Genomic DNA, 19,432 nt, shown 5'->3' on the forward strand with positions numbered 1-19,432 from the left:
GTGACTTGAACCAACTTGCTGTAATTCCTCTTGCTGCTTGTATAACAGGACATAGCTGACTGACTATCTCAGCTTTATACTCAGCTTTGTTTCATTTGTTATTATATATATAATTAGGTTGTATATAAGCACTTTAGTAAATCTAATTACTTCTACACAGTGATGTTTACAAATTGCATATATTATAAAATCAGACAAAAAAAACAGCATGAAACACTATGGGGTGAATTTGTTTTCAGATTTTAATGTGTATTTAGACACAAAAAAATACTCTACAATCTGAAAAAAAAGTTGTTTTAATGATTTTATTGGCTTTGAACTAATGTTTATTTTTTTTAAAAAAATAGAAAAAAGGAAAGAAAATACAAAACAATCTTCATTGGTCTAGATTCTGACGTGTAAGCCACTGTGAATACTTTATTGTTCCACTCTAAATTTACAACAGAAAATGAATACCAACTGAGCTAGGATCAGCTCCTCTTTGGCATGCAGTGATAGAATCAAAAGCTCTACATTTATAGTCTGAGGTGCAGCTTAGTGACGCAGCAGGTGACACAGTTGGGTGGGGGTGCCTTTGAGATGAAAACCCTGAACTTCGGAGATGAGGAGATGAAGATGGACCTTTTAAATTGTGACGGGGGCGACTGAGGCCTCAGGGCACTCACCTGTAATAATACATATGAACACATCAGTGAACAAAAAAAGCACAAACGCACTCACTGAATCAGTTTTAGTGTACATTTGGTGACAGATGATGAGTTTTGAGGTGATAACATACCGTTCGGTGGGAAAATAACAATGTTTTCAGCAAGGATGCCAGTGTCCAGTGAGAACTGAATGAACTTCTGCTGCAGGTCAGCACTGATCTCAGGACTGCGGCCTACAAATACAACAGTTTTATTTAATCTCAATACAATCCTTATTTAAAACTTTTTAGCAGGCCTAGTCCTTGTTGGTGATAAAAACCTACTGTAGAGCTTGTTAAGAACCTCTGAAACTCCCTCTTTCGTCTTGATGGTGTGGATCACAGCATAGTTGTCGTACACAACGTCAACAAAGCGCATGTCATTGTCGTTGTTCCAGGCTGGGAAGAGCAGAAAAGATGGGAGCGTTAGATTGCCGTGAAGATGCCCTTCATTTGTTTGTGTGGTCTCCACTCACCCTGGCTGTGGAAGGTGAAGCGTCCAGGAGTGTCTGTTTTCTTCGCCAGGTGAGTCATCCTCCAGCAACTCTCATCAGCACTACTCAGAGAACCATAAGGTTATCTTCCAAAACAAACAAGATTTTGACATTCTATCTAAAACTATGCATTATTTACTTACTTCAGTGTGGCATAAGAGAGATCCAGGTCTCCTATATCAGTGGGAACCATCATGGCAGTACCCATCTTCATTGTGGCTTTACGATTCACAAACCACTGAGCATTGGTTGCAAAGCCACTCATGTACCACTTTCCTGCAACCTAAAAAAAAAGCACAGAAAGAGGTGATTTTTTTTCTAGCAAGCTACAGTAAGTGTTTTCAAATGTGCTCGTTTTTGTATTTATGCCTGAGAAGAAGCATTTTCTTTAATCTCTCTTTGTACAGTTGTAACATTTACATGTTTAAATTTTTTTTATGAGGTTATAAGTCCTTTTTTCTCACCTTCTCCAGGCTGAAGTCTGGTACAGGCATGATGTCGGCGCATGCAGCCAGCACGCAGGTGAGGGCGGTCAGCGTTCTCAGCAATGTGGTCGTCATGGTTCCTCGAGCTCAGAGCGTCTCTCGCAGGCAAAGGGTCAGGAGCGTCTGGGATACTGAAAATCAGCCTTGTGAGTCTTTTTATATCCTGCTGCAGCATCCTACCTCCCCTCATGTCTCCTCCCCCCAGCTCTCTTCCTTCTGCCCCTTGGCTTGGAAAAAAAAAAAAAAACACTATCTGGATCTTTTCCAAAGTATGCAAATTTCAGCCGTTACACAACTGGCACGTGGACGGAGGAATTGGGGGGAGGCAAGGAATGCTTTTTATTTTTTTGTTAGAGGTACTGAAGGATGCCTGACCTATCATAGCTTCTGTTTGGTAAGAGCACAAAAGCCAAAAAAAAAAAAACAACAGATCAGAGCCGCAAAGTTTCTGCTTCGAGGTCAGCTCTGGGTGCCAGTTACTGGGATCAAACTGAACAAAGTGAAGCAGTGCCCAGTAGGTTCCACAGTGGAAGCATCATTGTTTTGCTTTTATATTTATAAAAAGAACTTTTGAAGCATTTCATGAAGTGGTTAGACATATTTGCAATCATTTATCTTACTTCAAGAGTTATTTTTTTCAAATTACACTCCAAGTCATATTCTGAATGGAATGGATGTTCATTTAAAGACAAAAGCAGCTAAACCAGCGACATTTCTTTATTTTCCTGCAGTTATGCATTAAATGCAGACTAGCTGTGAAGGCTTCAATCGCTGAAATTTGCTGAATCAGACCCCCTTTTGTAAGGAGGCAACAACTTACAATCAGCTGGTTATGTAACCCTCTGACACACGTAAACAGGGAGGAGGAGGGAGGGAGGAGAATGGGTAAGAAAATTTTGGACCACAAATTGAAACCAAACCCTCTGATCCCCTTAGGGGATTCCAACCTGGCCCTTATTATCCCTCGTTTCTCGCTAACACGCCAAGAAGCTTGCATAAAATCACAGACCTTGAAGGTTGATGAAACCACGACTAAACAAATGATGTACAAAAGTACAGAAAGGTGGAGATGTATATTTGACAAAACTGAAAACAGTCGGTTGACTTCATCTCATTTTGCTTTTAATTAGGAGAAAATTATTGCATGTAAAGGGAATTCATAAGTTCAGTTCAATCGATTTTCTTGGGTGGATGTCGGAGCGCCGCCTCTTCAGCATGTGGGGACACAGTCTATAAAACAAGAAGTGACACATGAAATTACATTCCATACACGGATCCCCCCTTAACAGGAAAAGGATCTTGGGTAACTTGTTCTCCACAACGTTTCATAAGTGTTGCAGAGCATGTGCACAGTCTGCAGGAGCAACCTGCAGGCTAAGACCTTAAGGTTTTAGTCAAATTTCTGTCTCTGTGTCCAGGTGATAAGTAGAAACAGAGATTAAATGATCTCAGAAATGAGCTTAATATGATCTTTAATTTAAGCAAGTTTATATAATAGCTTTATATAACAGAAAATACTGAAACCTTTGTAAAACTTTGTAAATTCAATTAACCATTGAAGGATTTTATCTTTGGGGCAAAAGAATATGTTTCTAAGCATGCAGTGTTTCTACAAAGTCTAAAATTATGAATAACTGATATTGATTAAGCAGTACTGGAAGTTACAAAACAGTCGTTCCTTCAGTCACTCATGCAGTGACTTGCAGCCTTGCAGTTATGTAAAAGTAGAAAACAGGAAAAGACAATGTCAAGTCAAGGCCTGTAAGACTCTGATAGGTTTAAGTAATCATTTTTCAGATTTTCACAAAGTCAAAGGAGGTGACTTCAAACTATGTTTAATACATTTCCTGCAGAAATATATTACTTTATGATAAGTGGAATTATTAAAAACATCAGAAAACATGCTCAGGCTTCATCAACATGAAATTGCTAATTAATTGAACTGGTTATAATGAAAAATGGGAACGCTTAATTTGAAATGTTGTGTGTGCTTTGGAATAGCTGATCACAATGACTGAAATTTTAGGAAAATGTGTCATTTCATCATCATTGCTGTGCATTGTGATGATGATATTGATTGTGATTATCCTATAATATCCTCACTACATTTTTTATCATTGTGTTATCTCCACCACTCAACCTTAATGACTCCATGGCACATAAATAATGATGTTTTAGTAAATATTGCTACTTCTTCTTATTCATTGAGCAACTTGTGTCTAACTGTGACTAAAATATAACTGAAATAAATAGATCTTACTTATTTTGTGGTTCTGCTCCACTTCACCACAGTGACCTTACAAATAAGAAAAGGTTTTGACATTCGTAAGACATAAAATATTGTACACATCAACATTTTGTCCTAATTTGCATAATTAAGTGCTGCTTTAACATGCATACAGCACTTTAGTTTTCCATTAAAACCTGCTGTATTTTCATTGGTAGATGTACTTACTGTAGGTGGGGAAGGGGAAAAGGTAGGCAAGACCCATGCCATGTTTTTCAGCGAGCTGCTCAAACTTAGTCAACGTTGGCTCAGATAAGTCATCCACAGACCTACCTGTAAGACATTAACAAGCACTTACAAGTACATCTTTCCTGTGTTACATAAATCAGTCAGAAATACACAGATGCTGGACCTACTATAGAGTTTTACTGTGACCTTCCCGAGTTTCTGATAGTACAAAACGGCATAGTTGGTGTAGTCTGTGTCTCCAATCACGATGTCGGTGTTGAGTTCAGGACGTGTTCCTGGTGAGAAGAACAATAATCAGCGCTCATAAAGCTGCTACATGTTATGGAAAACCTGGGAGAGAAGAAGTGACCTTTAAGTGTTAGCTTCCCTGGGGTTGAAGTTAAATGGTATTCCTGCAATATCTCCCAACATTGATGATTGCTGAGAAGAAAAAATGGAAAAAAAAAAAAAAGAGGAGATTGTGTGCTTAATTTTTATTGCTACATTATGTGACAGATATTACATACAACTCCATTCTTCTGCTTTACTGCCTTGACATCAAAATAAAGTATTACACGCAAACACATTTTTCACTTTATTGCTGAGTCAGTTTCATCAAAATTTTTAAAAATGCTGAAGGAAAGCTCAAGGATTTTATTATCCCTAATCTCCCCGTTTTGTTTTTTTGGGCACACAAGCCAATTCCATTGTCAGAAATGTCCTTGCTCAGACAAATTCTAAGGATATATGTGAACTGTAAGTAATTGTGCATACTTACTGTCTTGTTTTAGTGCTAACTGACAGAGTTTGGTCAGAGGGACCTGTAAGGGTCATGACAGTTGGCTCCACCTTGGTTCCATGTTTTATCAGGTAAGAACACTTGGAGGCCGTATTAAGGAGATACCATTTCCCTGTCATCTGTGACACAAATGTTGCGTTACACAGAGACAGAAAACATAAAAGTTGCACACTCCACAAGCACAGTGTTATTCTTGGAGACCACTTCAGGAGGAATATTTATTTTGTAATTGACAAGCTTGACCTTTGTAGTAGCTGCTGGTGTTAAGGTAGAAGACAAGTGGGCCAATAGCACATATTTGAGGAACACCATACATCCATCAATACTTCTGTAGAACACCATTACATCGACTGAAACTATAAAAACCAAGTGTTATGTTATTTTTTGGAACTAAAAGTAAAGTTTCTTTTGTTTTTGTAATCGAGTAGCCCAATTTAATTTCTGGTAGTCTGCAGCCAGCAGAAAGTGTCCAATACAAACAAAAGCACACATCTGTTTCAAATGTGTTCTTCCTTCTTTATCCAAACTCAGCCTCGATTAACCTGAAAAGTCCCTCTCTTGCGTCAACAGTGCTGATAAGAGTTTCACAACCATAAGACAACACCGAGAATAATCTTTGGAAAAGCTAAAACATATCAGAAGTATGAGTGAAGCTAAAATTGTTTATTTGGAGAAGAAGTATTTAAAAAGTATTACACATTCCCTAATTCTTCTTAAGATGTTTTACCATTTTTAACAAAACTCCACAGAACATCTTACAAACAAAATGTTTTTATAGTAGTCTTTTTGAGGAAGCAAAAACCAGTGATTTCTGATGATCTTCACCTATTTTATCTTCTTTTTTGTGACTACCCATGTAGCGTTGTTGCAAAAGAACTGAAAACAAGGCTGAAGGAGAATCACTATCAGTGTGCAAAGAGCAAAGCCTGAAAAGTTGTTTGTCAATGGTTGTGATCAGTATGTAAGGCCTAATTAGAATGAAATAACTATCCAAATAAAATTACACAATTACAAACTTATGGTACAGATAACTTGTACATCTGATAACATTATCGTAAACAATATATGGACATATATTTTTCTAAAAAAAAATCTAGTAATTTTAGCACAATGTCTGACAAAAGTCTATACATTTCCATGAAGTCGCAGTTTGTTAACATGGATAAGCTTGGACTGTACTTTGAATTTTACTCCCAGTCTCTCACCTGCTGGATGTCTATATTCTGAGTTGGTGGGGTTGAGTCAATGGGCTCGACCTTTGGTTTCTTCGGTGGTCGTCTTTGAGGTTTTGGTCGACTCTTGGCTCCTCCCACAGCCTCAGTGGGGACCAAGAAACAAAGGCACAAAAGCACCATTGCTGCAAGTAGACATCTACATCCTCCGCTCATCGTGTCACTGACAATCACGACTTTAAGACTCTATTTTCTTGTCAGATCAGTGTGCTACTCTTCGTCCTAATTTTCTTAGTTTATACAATTCTCTTCTTATCTTTGTGCTGAACTCCTTTTGCACCTGTCTCTGCTATCCTTTATCTGTTTCACTCAAACTCTAAGAAGATATAGACACAGGAGGGGAACAAACATTGTGCAAATGAGGATAACCCATCCAGTTAAACATTAATTTGGCTTACTGGTATAGATGAGGCCATTTCTGAGTGGGTTTTTCTAACAACAGGGGGCAGCAACAACTTTTTAAAACATACGAGGTATTTTAGGAAAGAAAACGTTCAACATAACAATGTAACTGAGATACATTTTTATGGCAATAATATTTTAATAAGTACATAAATGACAAAAAATAAGTACTTCAGATTACAGTTTAAAATAAACTTCATGCACTCAACAGACATTAGTAAAAACACACTTATAATGACTCAAAGGGTTCATAGTGCATGTTTTTTTTTTTTTTTTTTTTTTTTTACTTTATCAAGTGATTCAATTCTGGTGAAGAAAGTAGCCCACTTGTAAATGCTACAATCAAAACTGAAGCAAGTCCATCACTTCTGCTCTTCTGTGTCAGCTACACCATTTTCTCTGGGCTTGAATTTGAGGGCTGCGCTGTTTATACAGAACCGTTGTCCCGTCGGGTCTGGTCCGTCTTCAAACGCATGGCCAAGGTGGGCATCACACTGTATGACAAATATGCATTCGTCAATATATATATATAAAGATATTGTATGACTAAGCGGCGCTAAGCATGCTAAGCTTTCAGATATATTAGAAAATAACTCACATTTTTACAGAGGATCTCTGTCCCAGCACTGCCCAGGCTGCTGTCAGGGCGACGGACAATGGAGGCATGGCTCTCGTCTCGCTCCCATGTCCCATGAGCCTCTTTGAATGCTGGCCAGCCTGTCCCAGAGTCATACTTAGCCTCTGAACTACAAAAACAAGAAGAAAATCATAAGAAATACACATTTAATAGGCACCTTTTCGCAGATGTAGATTGTTTAAATGCTTACCTGAAGAGTGGAACATCACAGCAAACACAGTGGTACATTCCCATTTCAAAATGGTTCAAGTAGATTCCACTAAATGGCTAAACACACACACATGCACACACACACACACACAAATAATTTTATCATGTGATACTCCAAAAGTAAGAGTCTTTAGGAGGTTTATTTACAGGATAAATTCAAACTAATGAACCGCAATGTCAAGCTTATAAACACACTGAGCTTTGTAGTTGGTCTAACATCATATGTAGAAGTAGTGCAGCACTTCACCTGCTACTGCTGATGATCTTACTGATTGGGTTTCTTTCTCTGCAGCAAAGCTGTCTTTTTGTAAAGAATGTGCAAATTGCAAAACAATGCACATTACACATCTTCAACACTAGTGTGCAGTGCACTGATATTTTTTCAGATGTCCAAACTTGAATGAATGAAAACTGAAAGCAGAGCCAATACATAAGAAGTTTTATTTCTTTCTTTTGTTCTGTTGATATAATATAAAACAACATACTAAACCAATTCTGTCATATTGAGTTAAAATGTTTGACACTGCAGTTCTAAAGCCTGGAATTTGTTAAGATGACTTGAGAACCCCATGTGTAAATCATAACATAGAGGAAGTAGTTGGACTGAAACTAAAACAGGTCATCGTTACAGTAGTGAGCAAAGTCCATGTCTTGTTTTTCATGAGATTGCATGAAGTCAGTGCCCGATTCATAGATCATGTTCCAATTGCACAGATTTGCTTGGTTCTTTTCTATCTACATGTTGGGTAAATTCACTATTTTTTTCTTTGACTCACCTCTTCCGTTCCTTTCTCTCTTGTGACAAAATACTGCTCTGGTGTCAGTTTCTTTTGCCAGTCTGTAGTCTTGTTGTAACGTGTGAGAGACTTGAGGCCTGCACAGAGAAGCAGTCTTTATGTAGCCTATCTAAATATAAGATCAAGTATGAATTATGACGTTCTTGTTCATTTTACACAAGTGAAATTCATGACCTTATTTGGAAACGTATCAAAGGAAAAGGTTTACTGTATGATTTTCAGCAAAATTAATACTTATGATGATGTCAGGGTGGAATTTTACGTTACTTTTAAAAGCATTTGCACAAATTAACTTTATCACAAGTTGGATCATACAGTCCCTTTTATTACATTGCACTTCAATTAAAAAAAAACATTTAAAGCCTGCAATAAACATGAAAAGCCCCAATATCCTGTATAAGACCTGCAGAGGGAGAGCAGTCAAAGGTCGGGACAAAGAGCAAACTAATGCAGGACAAATTAACTCTGCTCTATATTACCTGGAGATGTGGAGAAACAGCGGATGAACACAGGGATTCTCCGCGGTGTCACCGCAGATCTGACTGCCGCATGTTGCTGAGAAACCGCAAAGAGGAGGCGAGCGACAAAACGCGACATGTTTCCTCCGGCGATGTCGAGTGTGTGTCGGTCCGGAGTCAAGTGCAGCGCGGATTATCAGTGAAACAGAGCGGAATCTTTCATGGTGCAGCGAGTTTACGCTGGTCTACCAGGTCAAAATTCAAACCTTCACCTGAATGGGCCAATCTGGATTCACTTTACCCGCATTTATTGCAAGAGATTGTGCAAAAAAAAAAAAAGGATCTGTCGTCAGTGAGCTGCTGCTTTCTGATAAGAAAACGCTTAAGTGGGAAGGAGGTTCACGCATTAATAAACGTTGAGGTAAGACCACAATTCAGGATGCATTTTCAATGAACAAACACTCAGGAGGTGATCTGGATTTATTTCTACATCCTGAATCTGCATGTCAGAATAAAAGAACGTCTGATCTGATTAAAACAAACATCAGTTTGGCTAATTCATGCAAAGCCAAACAAAAAATAACACAGAAGAGGTAACTTGTAGCTTATTCTTAGGACAGGGTTCTCTTATTTGGTTAATATATATTGAATGTTTGTACAAGTATGTGAAACAGGATGAAACTATATAGTCTGATACTGCTGAGCAGCCGGGGAATCAATTGGAAGTAAGGTTCCAGGCTGATGCATAAGGTCCACGATGTACCAGCGTGGCTTCGAAAACCTTAGATTTTTACGGTCCACCTTGAAGATTAGAACTTCATTCCAGGCTCGATTGTAATCACCACGAACAAGACTGCATCTCTTTCCGATGGTATCTGCAAGACACTGGAAAGATTAAGAGGAGACAGAGTGGGACGTAAATACAGATCACTACCAAGTTTATACAACCTATTGCACATTAGTCATCTGAACTACAAACTTTATTTTATTTTAGGCCGCATTGCGAAATAGTCATATTGATGATCTCGACAAGAAAATGAGACATGGTCTTTCAAAACAATTTTTACAGAAGCACCATTTTTTGAAGTTAGCAGACGCAAGTCTTTTTCCAGGTTTGAAGAAAACCTTAGTCTCTGCTAACACACTCAACATAAATCAGACTGGATGGAGATCATGTGTGAACTTCAACTTTCATGCTTTGCCACAGATTTCCTATCAGATTTAGATCTTTGATGGGGCTACAACAACACATTAACACACTTTTGTCCAGACCATTTCACGGTAGCTCTTTAGCTGTATGTTTAGAGATGTTGTCCTATTGCAAAGTACCGTACCTAATCCCAATTTTTTCACAATCACAAACAGTTCTTTTTCCAGAGTTGCCATGCAATTAGTTATACTAATCCTAGTCAGAAATCATCCATAAGGCAATCCTTGTACCCAAGTGGTGAAAAGCCCACGTCATTAGAAAAATATCACTTTTTCTAATGACGAGGCCAATTTAGGAAAAGTCATGACATTTCAAGTCGGAAAATATAGTTTTGGGTATTTTTTCTACAGGTGAACATGGTAATGGATCACTTTTGACCCGCAAGACAACACAAGGGTTAAAGTAACACTGACAATATTTGGTGACAGGAAAGTGGAGGATGAGCGAGAGAAACAAAACAGTTAAGAACCTGCTGATACTCTGTAGAAAGTCATACCTTGAAGAGAAACGCTCTGTGGCAGTAAGTTCCCTTGTTTATCATACCAATGGGAAGAACATTCGACTTGAGTTGAAACCTGAGCTCACTTTGGTGCAGCACCCAGCCTAATTCGTGCAGCCTTTCCCGAGGCACTGCTCCACCCATGGCCTCACTCACCAACCTGACAGAAACCGCAAAAACTCATAAAGGTGTTGAGACAGTCCAAACTGAAAGTGTTAGTGTTATGTCATTTGGATCTACGAGAAGCTATCTATGATATATTAATATACTTTTTTGGTTTTAGTTTGTTTCCAAGACTTTGGCATTTAAAAAAAACACCTCATTTCTATTATCAATGGCATAATTGATATTCCATATTTAACAACACAATTCATCATATACCTGGCCAAGGCTGCATACTGCTCTCGTTCATCTCTCAGTGAAAGGACAGAGTCTTTGGCCTCTTTAATAAGCATAAGCAGAGAGACATCCCCAAAAGATATTGGTGACTTCTCTGGAAGAACATCGTGGTGCTCTTCATCGTGTTTGTCTTTCTCTTTTTTCCTTCTGCACAGAGAGATGGTGAAATCCAATTGTAATAGAGAAGAATGCTCCTGCTGCAAATCTGATACTAAAATTAGTTGAAGTTAAGACTTTAGAGCAAAAAAAAAAATTATTTTGATTTTGTGTGTCCTAATACCTACTTTGGTGTCATTCGTCCTTTCTTGATGGCGATTTCTGATTCTGTTGGGCTGGCTTTTCTGTCATCTGCTAGATCTACTGTCTCTCTGTGGCACACAAAAGGTTTATGTATGTAAAACTGTTGCTCTATTTTGCAATTTGTATTCCTCAAACTCGTTCTTTTCTTTAGATAAAATATGCCTAAAAGTAAAATTAAATAGATAAATAAATAAAATGCAACTGAATTAAAAAACAATCACATTCCTAATATCTTATACCTGTAAGGTGAGTATTATAGTGACAAGTGATTATGTTCCTATTATTCAATGGTGTTTTCCACCTTTTTTTCAATGCATAAGCTTGATGGTTAACAGAGAGGCCCCTATATGTGTTGGGTGTTTGTGACTGTTTCAAAGAAACCGATCCAAAAAGCTTTTGAGAACACAGAATGTTTGATTTAACCGTGCACTGCATTTCTAACGAGAATGAAGCAGAAGCCAAAAATCCAACCAAGCTGCACTGGGATGTATGCTGAGTTTTACTTGAGTTGGACAAACCGAAGCTTAGATTACACAACAGGCTGCTTAGGAATGAATGTGGTGTTTTGTTTTGTTTTTTCTTTTGCATTCTTGGAAACAGAAGGAGTGAATCTGAGGTGCCGTGTGCAGTTTTCTATTGCACAATTTGTTACTGGGTTCATATACTTAAGAGTGTTTAGTAAATGAGGTAGAATATTAGCAATTATGTTTCTCTGAACACACAAAGTGTGAATCCTGGCATCCCATACTGAATGTTTATAGGTTAGATGAATACGATACACCTTCAGTGTGTGTTCATAATGATGTGTGTTTGTTCCTTGGTCTACACATAACAGCTCTGAGTGTTTGGCATCTTAAAAGGGGATCATTTACCCACTGAGCCCACAATGATGGGGCACACTAAAGGCAAGACAAGAGAAGAAAAGAGAAGCAAAAACCTAGGGAAAGTAGAGCATCGGATTGGTGCAGCCAGGGGGAGGGTGGCAGACCGAGATACAAACCTCAGAAACAATAAGATATGAATAGTTTTGTAGCTAATTCCAAGTTAATTCTTAAACTTGTTAATTTTTGTTATGAACTTTCAGAGGATTATTCTACAAAGTAGTCTGATTGGGTTCAGCTCCATACATTTACCAAAACACAATCTTTGATCCAAGCATCTTTGCACATCTCTGTTTTGACAAGATTTTACAATGCAAAACTAGAATCTATTAAGTGGCAAAATTATAGCATTTTTCAATATTCATACTCCATTGGGATGTTGAAAGCAACAATTTCCCGCTTCTGGTTGAGTGGCTGGTTGAGCAACTCCTCCAAAGTCAGAAATGGCTGATCCAGAAAAGCCTGTATGAAACAGAGAGAAATACATCAAACGGTAATAAAATAATACTTTGTTCTTTGTTAAATAAAGCAAAAACAAAAACAAAAAAATAACAAATAATCTCTGACTAATATTTTGGTTGTTGTCCAACTTGGTGACAGTTGATCTCATTACATAAAAACTTATTTGTTTTAGGAAGTTTATTGGCATTTTGGCCACAAGCAGCTGTTGGCATTAACAAGACAATTTGTCTTGTTCCCTGTTTACATTGTTCTTTATTGTCACTCAAGACCTTCACATTTTAGTAAACAAACCTGCCCAGCATCATAAAAGCCGCTTGTAATAATGTCATTTGGAGTCAAACGTCCCGTCCGGTTGTATTTAACAGGCAAGTTGGAGTTAAGCAGGCTGGTAATGGCCAACTTGCTGAAACTGCTCCTACGGTTTGCTGACTGGTTGATTTCCTGAAGTATTTCCAGGGCCCTGAGACAGACATAATCGTGAGAAAAAACATATTCAATACACATACAAACAATCGCTTCCCAAATCAATAGGCTCAATATATTGTACCATGCTACCATCTGCTGGCTGGTTGAAAAACTACATTAATGACATTGTGCCCAGATTTAACATGTTGTAACAATGCTTTACCTTTTCTGAATTTCATGTCATAAATATTCAGAATTATAGTGAAATTTTATTACTATATTTTATATCTGTGTTTTACCCAAGTTTGCACATCTTCACAGCACAAGATGTATCCCGAGCGCAAACATTCACGGCCAAGCACGCGTGTTTCAGCAGCTCTTTGTCTTTGGAATACAGCAGATTGACGAGTGGTTCAAGGCCTCCAGCTTTGTGAAACTGTTTTCAAAAAAGAGATAGAATTTAAGGAATTATTGGAAAGAATTTAAAAAATAAGCTAAATGAGTTGTTTTTTTAAATGACTTATGTGGTTTAAATGCAGTACTGTGCAAAAGTATTCTCACCCTTAAACTGTTTCACATGTTCTTACATTTCAGTATGAAAGTTTTGTTTATTTTGTTGTGTCAGAATAATACAAAGTAGGGAATAATTGTGAAATTGAAATTGCCATAATAAATGTGTCTATGAACATGAAATCAGGACTCTGACTGGGATTCTTCAATCAAAACAAATCAGCACCAAAATCGAACTTGGCCACCTTTCAGCAGAACAATAACCTTCACTTTAAAACCAAAAAAGTTTAATTCGAACTTATTTTGGTGGAACAAGTCATTTCGTCTTACACTATGGGAACATTGTCTTGCTCCACCATCGCTATAATTCTGCTGCAAGGTGGCCAAGTTTGATTTTGGTTTAATGTGGATGAAACACCTTCCACATGTTTGGTGTGTCTGCATTTTGGCTTAGGGCAAACGTAAAAAAGTCCTCATTTAGAATTCATTTCAACGATTGCTTTCTTCTAGTTAAGCTTTCAAAAACATTCCACATATGAAGCCTTTATTGATTATTTTTCCCATAAAAAATAGTCCGGTAAACAAATTCTCCCATCTAAGCTGAGTCTCTTCAGCTACTCTAGAGTTACCATTGGCCTCTTGGCTGTTGGTTTGAGTACTTATGCGAGACACAGTGTTTTGTTAGTTGACAGCAGCAGAAATGTTATTAATTTTACCTTGGTACTTGCAATTTTTTCTTGATAAAGAAACAAACAAACACACAAACAAACAAACCAATGTCACAATACTTGTATCACTGGAAAACATGGGAATAACTCTTAAGCTGGGATCATTCATTAGACAAACCTTTTCCCTTCCTTCGTTGTTACAGGCCAGCTGTACCACACACAGGGCAGTGTACATCAGGACCTGTGTATCTGTGGACTTCAAGGGTTCAACCAGAGCCTGTACGCCTCCTTGTGACAGGATGCTGGACTGGATGATCTCCTGTTCTGCCATATTACAAAGAGTGGCAACAGAGCTGGCCACTGTGCTTGTAGAGCTTTCAGAAAGCTGCTGGATGAGGATCTGATGGCCCCCTGCCTCATACACTGCACTGGAAGATACCATGTTAGTAGATGGGGTGGGGTGCTCAGGAAACCATGAAATCTAACTGACTGTTACGGACATTGCAGTCTCCTTGATGTTGTCCTGCAAGCACAGACTATCTAATGTATATTTGACATGTGTCTCAATCCGTCAAGTGTTGACATGCAAAGAATCTGAATAAAAACAGAAAAATAACATCAATAAATTGGATGTATTCAAGGTGGGAGTAAGGTGAGAAATGAAGGAAAGCACAGAAGCGTTTAATGAGCCAGAGATGATGGATGATGCAGAGTTTTTCTGGAGAACAACTGTAATGAAGGCATGATGCAAAAAGAAGCAAAAAATAACTGATGGGTGACAGATTTCAGGTAAAATGTGATAAAACATTTATAGAAAAAAGACTGAAAATGAAAAGAAAGAAATTGTATCTTCTGGTAACCTAAAAACAAACTGTCCCTCTAAAAGTATTTAAATTTGTTCATTGTTTACCTTGTTATTTTGTCTTCCATTATTTTTTGCACTCTTTTCAATGCTATTCATCAACAAGGATTTCATAAATGTTCTTGAGCCCAATTAGTAATTTTCCATAAAAGTATGTTTTTTGTTTTGGAATGTTTTTGTTGTTGGATGGCAGTTTGTCTTTATCGTCTTGCCTGCTTGAACATAGGAATCACATATTATAGGTTTCACTAATAAGTATGCTGTTTATCTTCTTGCAATTTCACTGTTTCTTTTTTTGCTTGTTTTTTTAAGCATGGTAGCTAATTAGGATGTGGTTTACTTTATGACACTTAAAGCTTGTTTAGTAAATGGCTCTTAGTCACGACTGAAACACATGCAGGAGGAAAAGCGGTCAGGATGTTTGTCACTCACAGCGCATTGGCCTTGTTGCAATGTGTGAGGCTCGAGAGAGCCTGAGTCGCTGCCTCTCTTAGTGCCGAGCTCTCACTACGCAGCAGCTGCACCACAGGGGGGATGCCCTCTGAAACACACAAAACCAACTAATTCAGATGTCCTTGCAGTCACTATGTAATTGCTGCCACGATCCAGTGACTATATGTAGTCTGTATATTTTTATGTACCCAAATCTTTCAAGCAGTCTTTGCTGCAAGGGCGGAAGCTCATGGCTGCGATAGCCTGACAGGCAGAAGTTTTTACGTTGTCATCAGCTGCAGACAAAAGCTCAACTAGAACTTTCTCAATCTCCTGCTTGTGTAGAACGTCGCGGCTTTCAGCTATGTTCAGAAACATCCAAGCAAACAACAAAACGTCAGCAGCTACTATAAGTGTGTTCTAAATTTTCTTAAATCTGTTCCTGATGTGATCATTGTTTAATGTTCTTACGACTCTGAGCTGCCCTTGTGATGCATTTGATTGCAATGCACTGGATTTCAGGACTGCTTGGTGCGAGAACAAACTCCATCAGCCTTGTAAGCCTCTTGTTTTTGTGGATGAGCGGAAGAGTCTCCATATCACCCAAACAATTTGACACCGTTTGCAAGGCCTCAGCATGTAGGTCATTAAGCTCCTTTTAGAGACATAAACAAAAAACAAGTAGGGGATAAACGGTCAGTCTCATAGCACACAAACAATAGTACTTGCAAAGTTCTAAATAGTTCTTACTACCTCTATCTTGTTTAATCCTATTGCAATAATATTCATAAAAGTGAGTAACTGAAGACATTGTTATCAAAAGTATATTTTTCACATAAACAGCATGCCCTTTGACTCTATCCAATTAGAAAGGTACAATATATTCCACTGGAATTGTGATGACCAAAACCAAGGTGTGCATAATTATTAAGTGGAAGCAAAAAGGTTTGGGGGTTTTCAAACATTTTACAAATAAAAATTCTAAGAAGTGTGCCAGGCATTTTTGTATTTAACCCTCCTAAATCAGATATCCTGAAATAAAATAAAATCCAGTCCAAAACACTCGTGATGGGAAGCCACAAGACATTCCCTCCAAAGTTCACCTCATATGGAAAAAATGCTCTGCTCATAAGAGACCAAATCTGAATTTGACCAGCATGCAAAGAGATTTCTGGGCAAAGCATTTCGAGATAAATGTAGTAGTGATATACCCCAAAAACATCCACCTACAGAACAGCAAAAAGCAACTTTAAGGTATCAATTCATAGTGTGATTACTTGCAGCAAATTACTATACTCACCATATTATTGAGGACATCCATGAACTTCTCAAATCCATGCTCCTTCCTGAAGGTCTTCCGTGTTTCCAAATCGGTAGTGACACACTGAAATGTCTGTAAGGCTAAGTGCTGGATGACAGAAAACTCGGACTTAAGGAGCTCCAGAAGAGGGGGGATAGCACCTAACTCGTGCAGAACCTTGAGGGTCTCGAGGTCCTTCATTCATCAAAATCAAAGAGGTTAGAAGAGGGTCACAAAACATGACAGTCATACGTTCAGTTGTGTTTTAAATCCTGATGAATGTTGGCATATTTTCAAATGAAAAGACTTACTGCAGCATAGTCCTGTAATTTTCTCTAGGCTCATAGCTCTGAGTCACCTGAACTAGGTTGAAGATGATCTCCAATGAGTTCTTTGTGACGTCTGGGTCCGGGCTGCTGAGGAGTTTGATTAAAGGTGGCATACCATTGTTGGTGTTGATCTGGACTCTGCAGTTGAAATCTGCTGCCATAGAAGCAAGGCTCAGTGTTGCAAACTCATGCACGACAACATCCTCTGGAGAAAGAAAGACAGGGTAAAATGTCAGAAAGAAATAAGATATCAACAAACTTAAAAATCTGATTTTCTATGTTTTGATCACTTTCACAATAATTAAGAGACTAAATCTGAAGCTCAAAATAACTCACCTTCAGCTGTGAGCTTTTGTAAAAGCAATGGAATAACATCCTCTTTTTTTAGCGCTTCGCTGACTTCGCCTTTTAGTTAAAATAATAAATAAGTCATTCACAGTCAATCCTTTAAAACATGTAGATATAGTCAGTCAAAGGTCAGCTAGACAGGCAGAAAAATGTACTGGTATTGACAAAAATATTCACTTAAATTCATTTATTTCATAGCTGATAAATTACACAGAACTTACCATTGGTGGCCATAATACCCACGGCCATGAGGGCATTGCGTTTGATCACTTTGTTGCTGTGATCAATAAGTTTGCAGAGAGGTCCAAGGGCTCCTAATCCCAGCAGTTTAATTTTGCTCTCTTCTCCTAACAACAGGGGGAGACAGCGAGCAAGAAAGCTTAAGAAAAGAGAATTTTGTCCAAAATATGAGTTTAAATAGAACATAGCAGTCCAATATTAATATACAACAAATACTAATGTTTAATTTCGTGTTTGATTATTGTCTGCGGTGTTTTCTACCTTTCTCAGCAAATTTTCGGATTGCTTCAGTTGCTTTCACTAGAATGTCTTCCTCTTGAGAGCTTAAGAGCAATGCCACCGTTGCTGGGGCTTTACTCTCTAGAGACAGTGGTCCAATCTGAGTGCCAAGAGAGAAATACAGAATTACTATGGCAGAAACAAAAAAAAGAAACAAAAACACCATGTGCATATGTGGAGGAATATGTTGTAGAAAAAAGAAGAAAAATACTTGAAAAGAAATTCATCTTTTAACATAGTCACATGTTCTCTCACAAGCTTTTTGACATAAAAATTATTTTGAAAAACAAAAAGTAAGATTAAATTGGATATTTTTCTTTTAAAGAGTTATTTTTGAAATAACTCTTTATGCCAATGGCTATCAGTGTCAAAATTACTGATATCAATGCTATCAGTAACAGCTCCCTATTGCCAATAGGAGATCACTTTATCTCCTCTAAAAACATGCCATAGAAAATTATCTTTGAATTTTTCTGACTTCTGACATAGGTCAGTAGTTTTCTCTTCAAATTTCATAGAGTTCATGATGACACTAGAAAATTTAATTGGCCTTTGGAAGAGAAACACATCCGCGATACCACATATCCCCCACAATACATCAATGTGGATGAGGTGATTTCTGTATAGTAATCTTCTGTTTCACAACAGAACCTATCTGCAGTGTTTGATGCCGAAAGGGTCGATTGTAATCTCATTCATACAAAGTGTACAGAATTTTATGCGGCACCAATTCAGAACACCGAGTGGGATTCAGATACTGCATTCTGGTTGTTAGACTTGATGACCCAAAGATCACACTGTTGTAAATTTATAGCAGTGAGCACTGTGTCATACTGTGAATGAATAGCATGACACAGTGATCAATTTATTTTTCTATTTTTAACGACTGAATACTCGAAGTGGGCTTAAAATACATTTTGGAGTTAAGATTATGCTACATCACTCAATGAATATATTTTTAGTCTTTTTTTTTTTTTTTTACATTATAATTAGGGGTACCACAGCTATGTCATCCATGTGACCAAAAATAGTCATAATTTTCTGTTCATTGTCTATTTGTTTTTGTTTATTGTTTGCTTGTTGTAAATAACAAGTTATAAGGTAAGTTGGGATAAGTTAGAAGGTGCGTTTCATACCGCTTCCGGGTCCTCTTTCTCCATGTCCTCTCCCCAGTCTTCTTTTCTATTTTGTTGTTTAAAAATAATAATAATAAATGCAATTACAATACAGTTATAACCGTTACAGCAGTTACGTAGGAGATCAAGCCATATGCCGACACAGATCAACGCTAATATAAAACTGTGCAAATGACACATCTAAGTTATACAATAGACCACAAAACTAATCTTTATATATTTACATAACATTTTAAATGGGCTTATGAAAGATGCCTTTTATCCTACCTGTGGATCAAAGGAAGTGAGTGTAAACAATACTTCTCCTGGAAGTTTGTTTATTCTGACCGCGCATGCTCAGAACCAAGAAACTCGTTCTCCCCGTTCGACCCACATTGGCACGAGAGCGCCCCCACTGGCAAGAAGATACATGCACGCAACAAACACGTCACTATACATAAGAAAGATGGTGATACAGTACGATTGGTTTTGTTTTGTAGATGGATGGATGGATGGATGGATGGATGGATGGATGGATG

The 19,432-nt window shown here is 37.8% G+C and overlaps 4 protein-coding genes across 4 annotated transcripts; all 4 read right to left on the reverse strand.

The window, feature by feature from the left end:
* Positions 1 to 224: 224 nt before the first annotated feature.
* On the reverse strand, positions 225 to 1,813 carry LOC129364693 (lipocalin-like). The gene is made up of 6 exons (XM_055037504.1): positions 1,644 to 1,813; positions 1,323 to 1,462; positions 1,162 to 1,241; positions 971 to 1,084; positions 779 to 880; positions 225 to 665 (listed from the first exon to the last, which is right to left on the reverse strand). Exons 1-6 carry the CDS (start codon positions 1,737 to 1,739, stop codon positions 625 to 627), a joined length of 573 nt encoding a protein of 190 aa, XP_054893479.1. The 5' UTR covers positions 1,740 to 1,813; the 3' UTR covers positions 225 to 624.
* A 956-nt stretch (positions 1,814 to 2,769) lies between these two features.
* Positions 2,770 to 6,480, reverse strand: c8g (complement component 8, gamma polypeptide). The gene is made up of 7 exons (XM_055037502.1): positions 6,124 to 6,480; positions 4,898 to 5,037; positions 4,490 to 4,560; positions 4,304 to 4,415; positions 4,120 to 4,220; positions 3,925 to 3,960; positions 2,770 to 2,894 (listed from the first exon to the last, which is right to left on the reverse strand). The coding sequence occupies exons 1-7, from the start codon at positions 6,304 to 6,306 to the stop codon at positions 2,875 to 2,877; spliced, it is 663 nt and encodes a 220-aa protein (XP_054893477.1). The 5' UTR covers positions 6,307 to 6,480; the 3' UTR covers positions 2,770 to 2,874.
* A 178-nt stretch (positions 6,481 to 6,658) lies between these two features.
* Positions 6,659 to 8,927, reverse strand: msrb2 (methionine sulfoxide reductase B2). The gene is made up of 5 exons (XM_055037505.1): positions 8,676 to 8,927; positions 8,176 to 8,273; positions 7,380 to 7,456; positions 7,151 to 7,298; positions 6,659 to 7,046 (listed from the first exon to the last, which is right to left on the reverse strand). Exons 1-5 carry the CDS (start codon positions 8,791 to 8,793, stop codon positions 6,915 to 6,917), a joined length of 573 nt encoding a protein of 190 aa, XP_054893480.1. The 5' UTR covers positions 8,794 to 8,927; the 3' UTR covers positions 6,659 to 6,914.
* Positions 8,928 to 9,111: 184 nt separating this feature from the next.
* LOC129364683 (armadillo repeat-containing protein 3-like) lies at positions 9,112 to 19,429 on the reverse strand. The gene is made up of 18 exons (XM_055037492.1): positions 19,182 to 19,429; positions 18,915 to 18,960; positions 17,761 to 17,878; positions 17,481 to 17,606; positions 17,248 to 17,316; positions 16,941 to 17,116; positions 16,583 to 16,777; positions 15,754 to 15,937; positions 15,492 to 15,644; positions 15,283 to 15,391; positions 14,167 to 14,416; positions 13,110 to 13,246; positions 12,697 to 12,865; positions 12,311 to 12,405; positions 11,047 to 11,130; positions 10,745 to 10,909; positions 10,361 to 10,523; positions 9,112 to 9,539 (listed from the first exon to the last, which is right to left on the reverse strand). The coding sequence occupies exons 2-18, from the start codon at positions 18,936 to 18,938 to the stop codon at positions 9,336 to 9,338; spliced, it is 2,421 nt and encodes an 806-aa protein (XP_054893467.1). The 5' UTR covers positions 18,939 to 18,960; positions 19,182 to 19,429; the 3' UTR covers positions 9,112 to 9,335.
* Positions 19,430 to 19,432: the final 3 nt, after the last annotated feature.

The sequence above is a fragment of the Poeciliopsis prolifica genome, unplaced genomic scaffold (assembly GCF_027474105.1).
Source record: "Poeciliopsis prolifica strain line A6 unplaced genomic scaffold, Auburn_PproV2 SCAFFOLD012, whole genome shotgun sequence".
NCBI lineage: Eukaryota > Metazoa > Chordata > Actinopteri > Cyprinodontiformes > Poeciliidae > Poeciliopsis > Poeciliopsis prolifica.

Bases quoted from the DNA above. Each gene is read 5' to 3' on its own strand.
- msrb2 (XM_055037505.1), bottom strand. From the start codon at position 8,793: ATGTCGCGTTTTGTCGCTCGCCTCCTCTTTGCGGTTTCTCAGCAACAT. The intron at 8,274-8,675 runs GTAATATAGAGC...TTCTCTGTGCAG, and splicing joins CTGTTTCTCCACATCTCCAG to GCCTCAAGTCTCTCACACGT. The intron at 7,047-7,150 runs GTGAGTTATTTT...TTTGTCATACAG, and splicing joins CAGAGATCCTCTGTAAAAAT to TGTGATGCCCACCTTGGCCA.
- LOC129364683 (XM_055037492.1), bottom strand. From the start codon at position 18,938: ATGGAGAAAGAGGACCCGGAAGCG. The intron at 15,938-16,582 runs GTGAGTATAGTA...TGTCTCTAAAAG, and splicing joins TGGATGTCCTCAATAATATG to GAGCTTAATGACCTACATGC. The intron at 11,131-12,310 runs GTATGAATATTG...TGTGTGCCACAG, and splicing joins GCTTTCAACATCCCAATGGA to AGAGACAGTAGATCTAGCAG.
- LOC129364693 (XM_055037504.1), bottom strand. From the start codon at position 1,739: ATGACGACCACATTGCTGAGAACGCTGACCGCCCTCACCTGCGTGCTG. The intron at 1,463-1,643 runs GTGAGAAAAAAG...CTTTTTTTTTAG, and splicing joins CAGACTTCAGCCTGGAGAAG to GTTGCAGGAAAGTGGTACAT. The intron at 1,085-1,161 runs GTGAGTGGAGAC...TGCTCTTCCCAG, and splicing joins CTTCACCTTCCACAGCCAGG to CCTGGAACAACGACAATGAC.
- c8g (XM_055037502.1), bottom strand. From the start codon at position 6,306: ATGAGCGGAGGATGTAGATGTCTACTTGCAGCAATGGTGCTTTTGTGC. The intron at 5,038-6,123 runs GTGAGAGACTGG...TTTGTGTCACAG, and splicing joins AGAATATAGACATCCAGCAG to ATGACAGGGAAATGGTATCT. The intron at 2,895-3,924 runs GTAAGATCTATT...CTTGTTTTATAG, and splicing joins GGAGCAGAACCACAAAATAA to ACTGTGTCCCCACATGCTGA.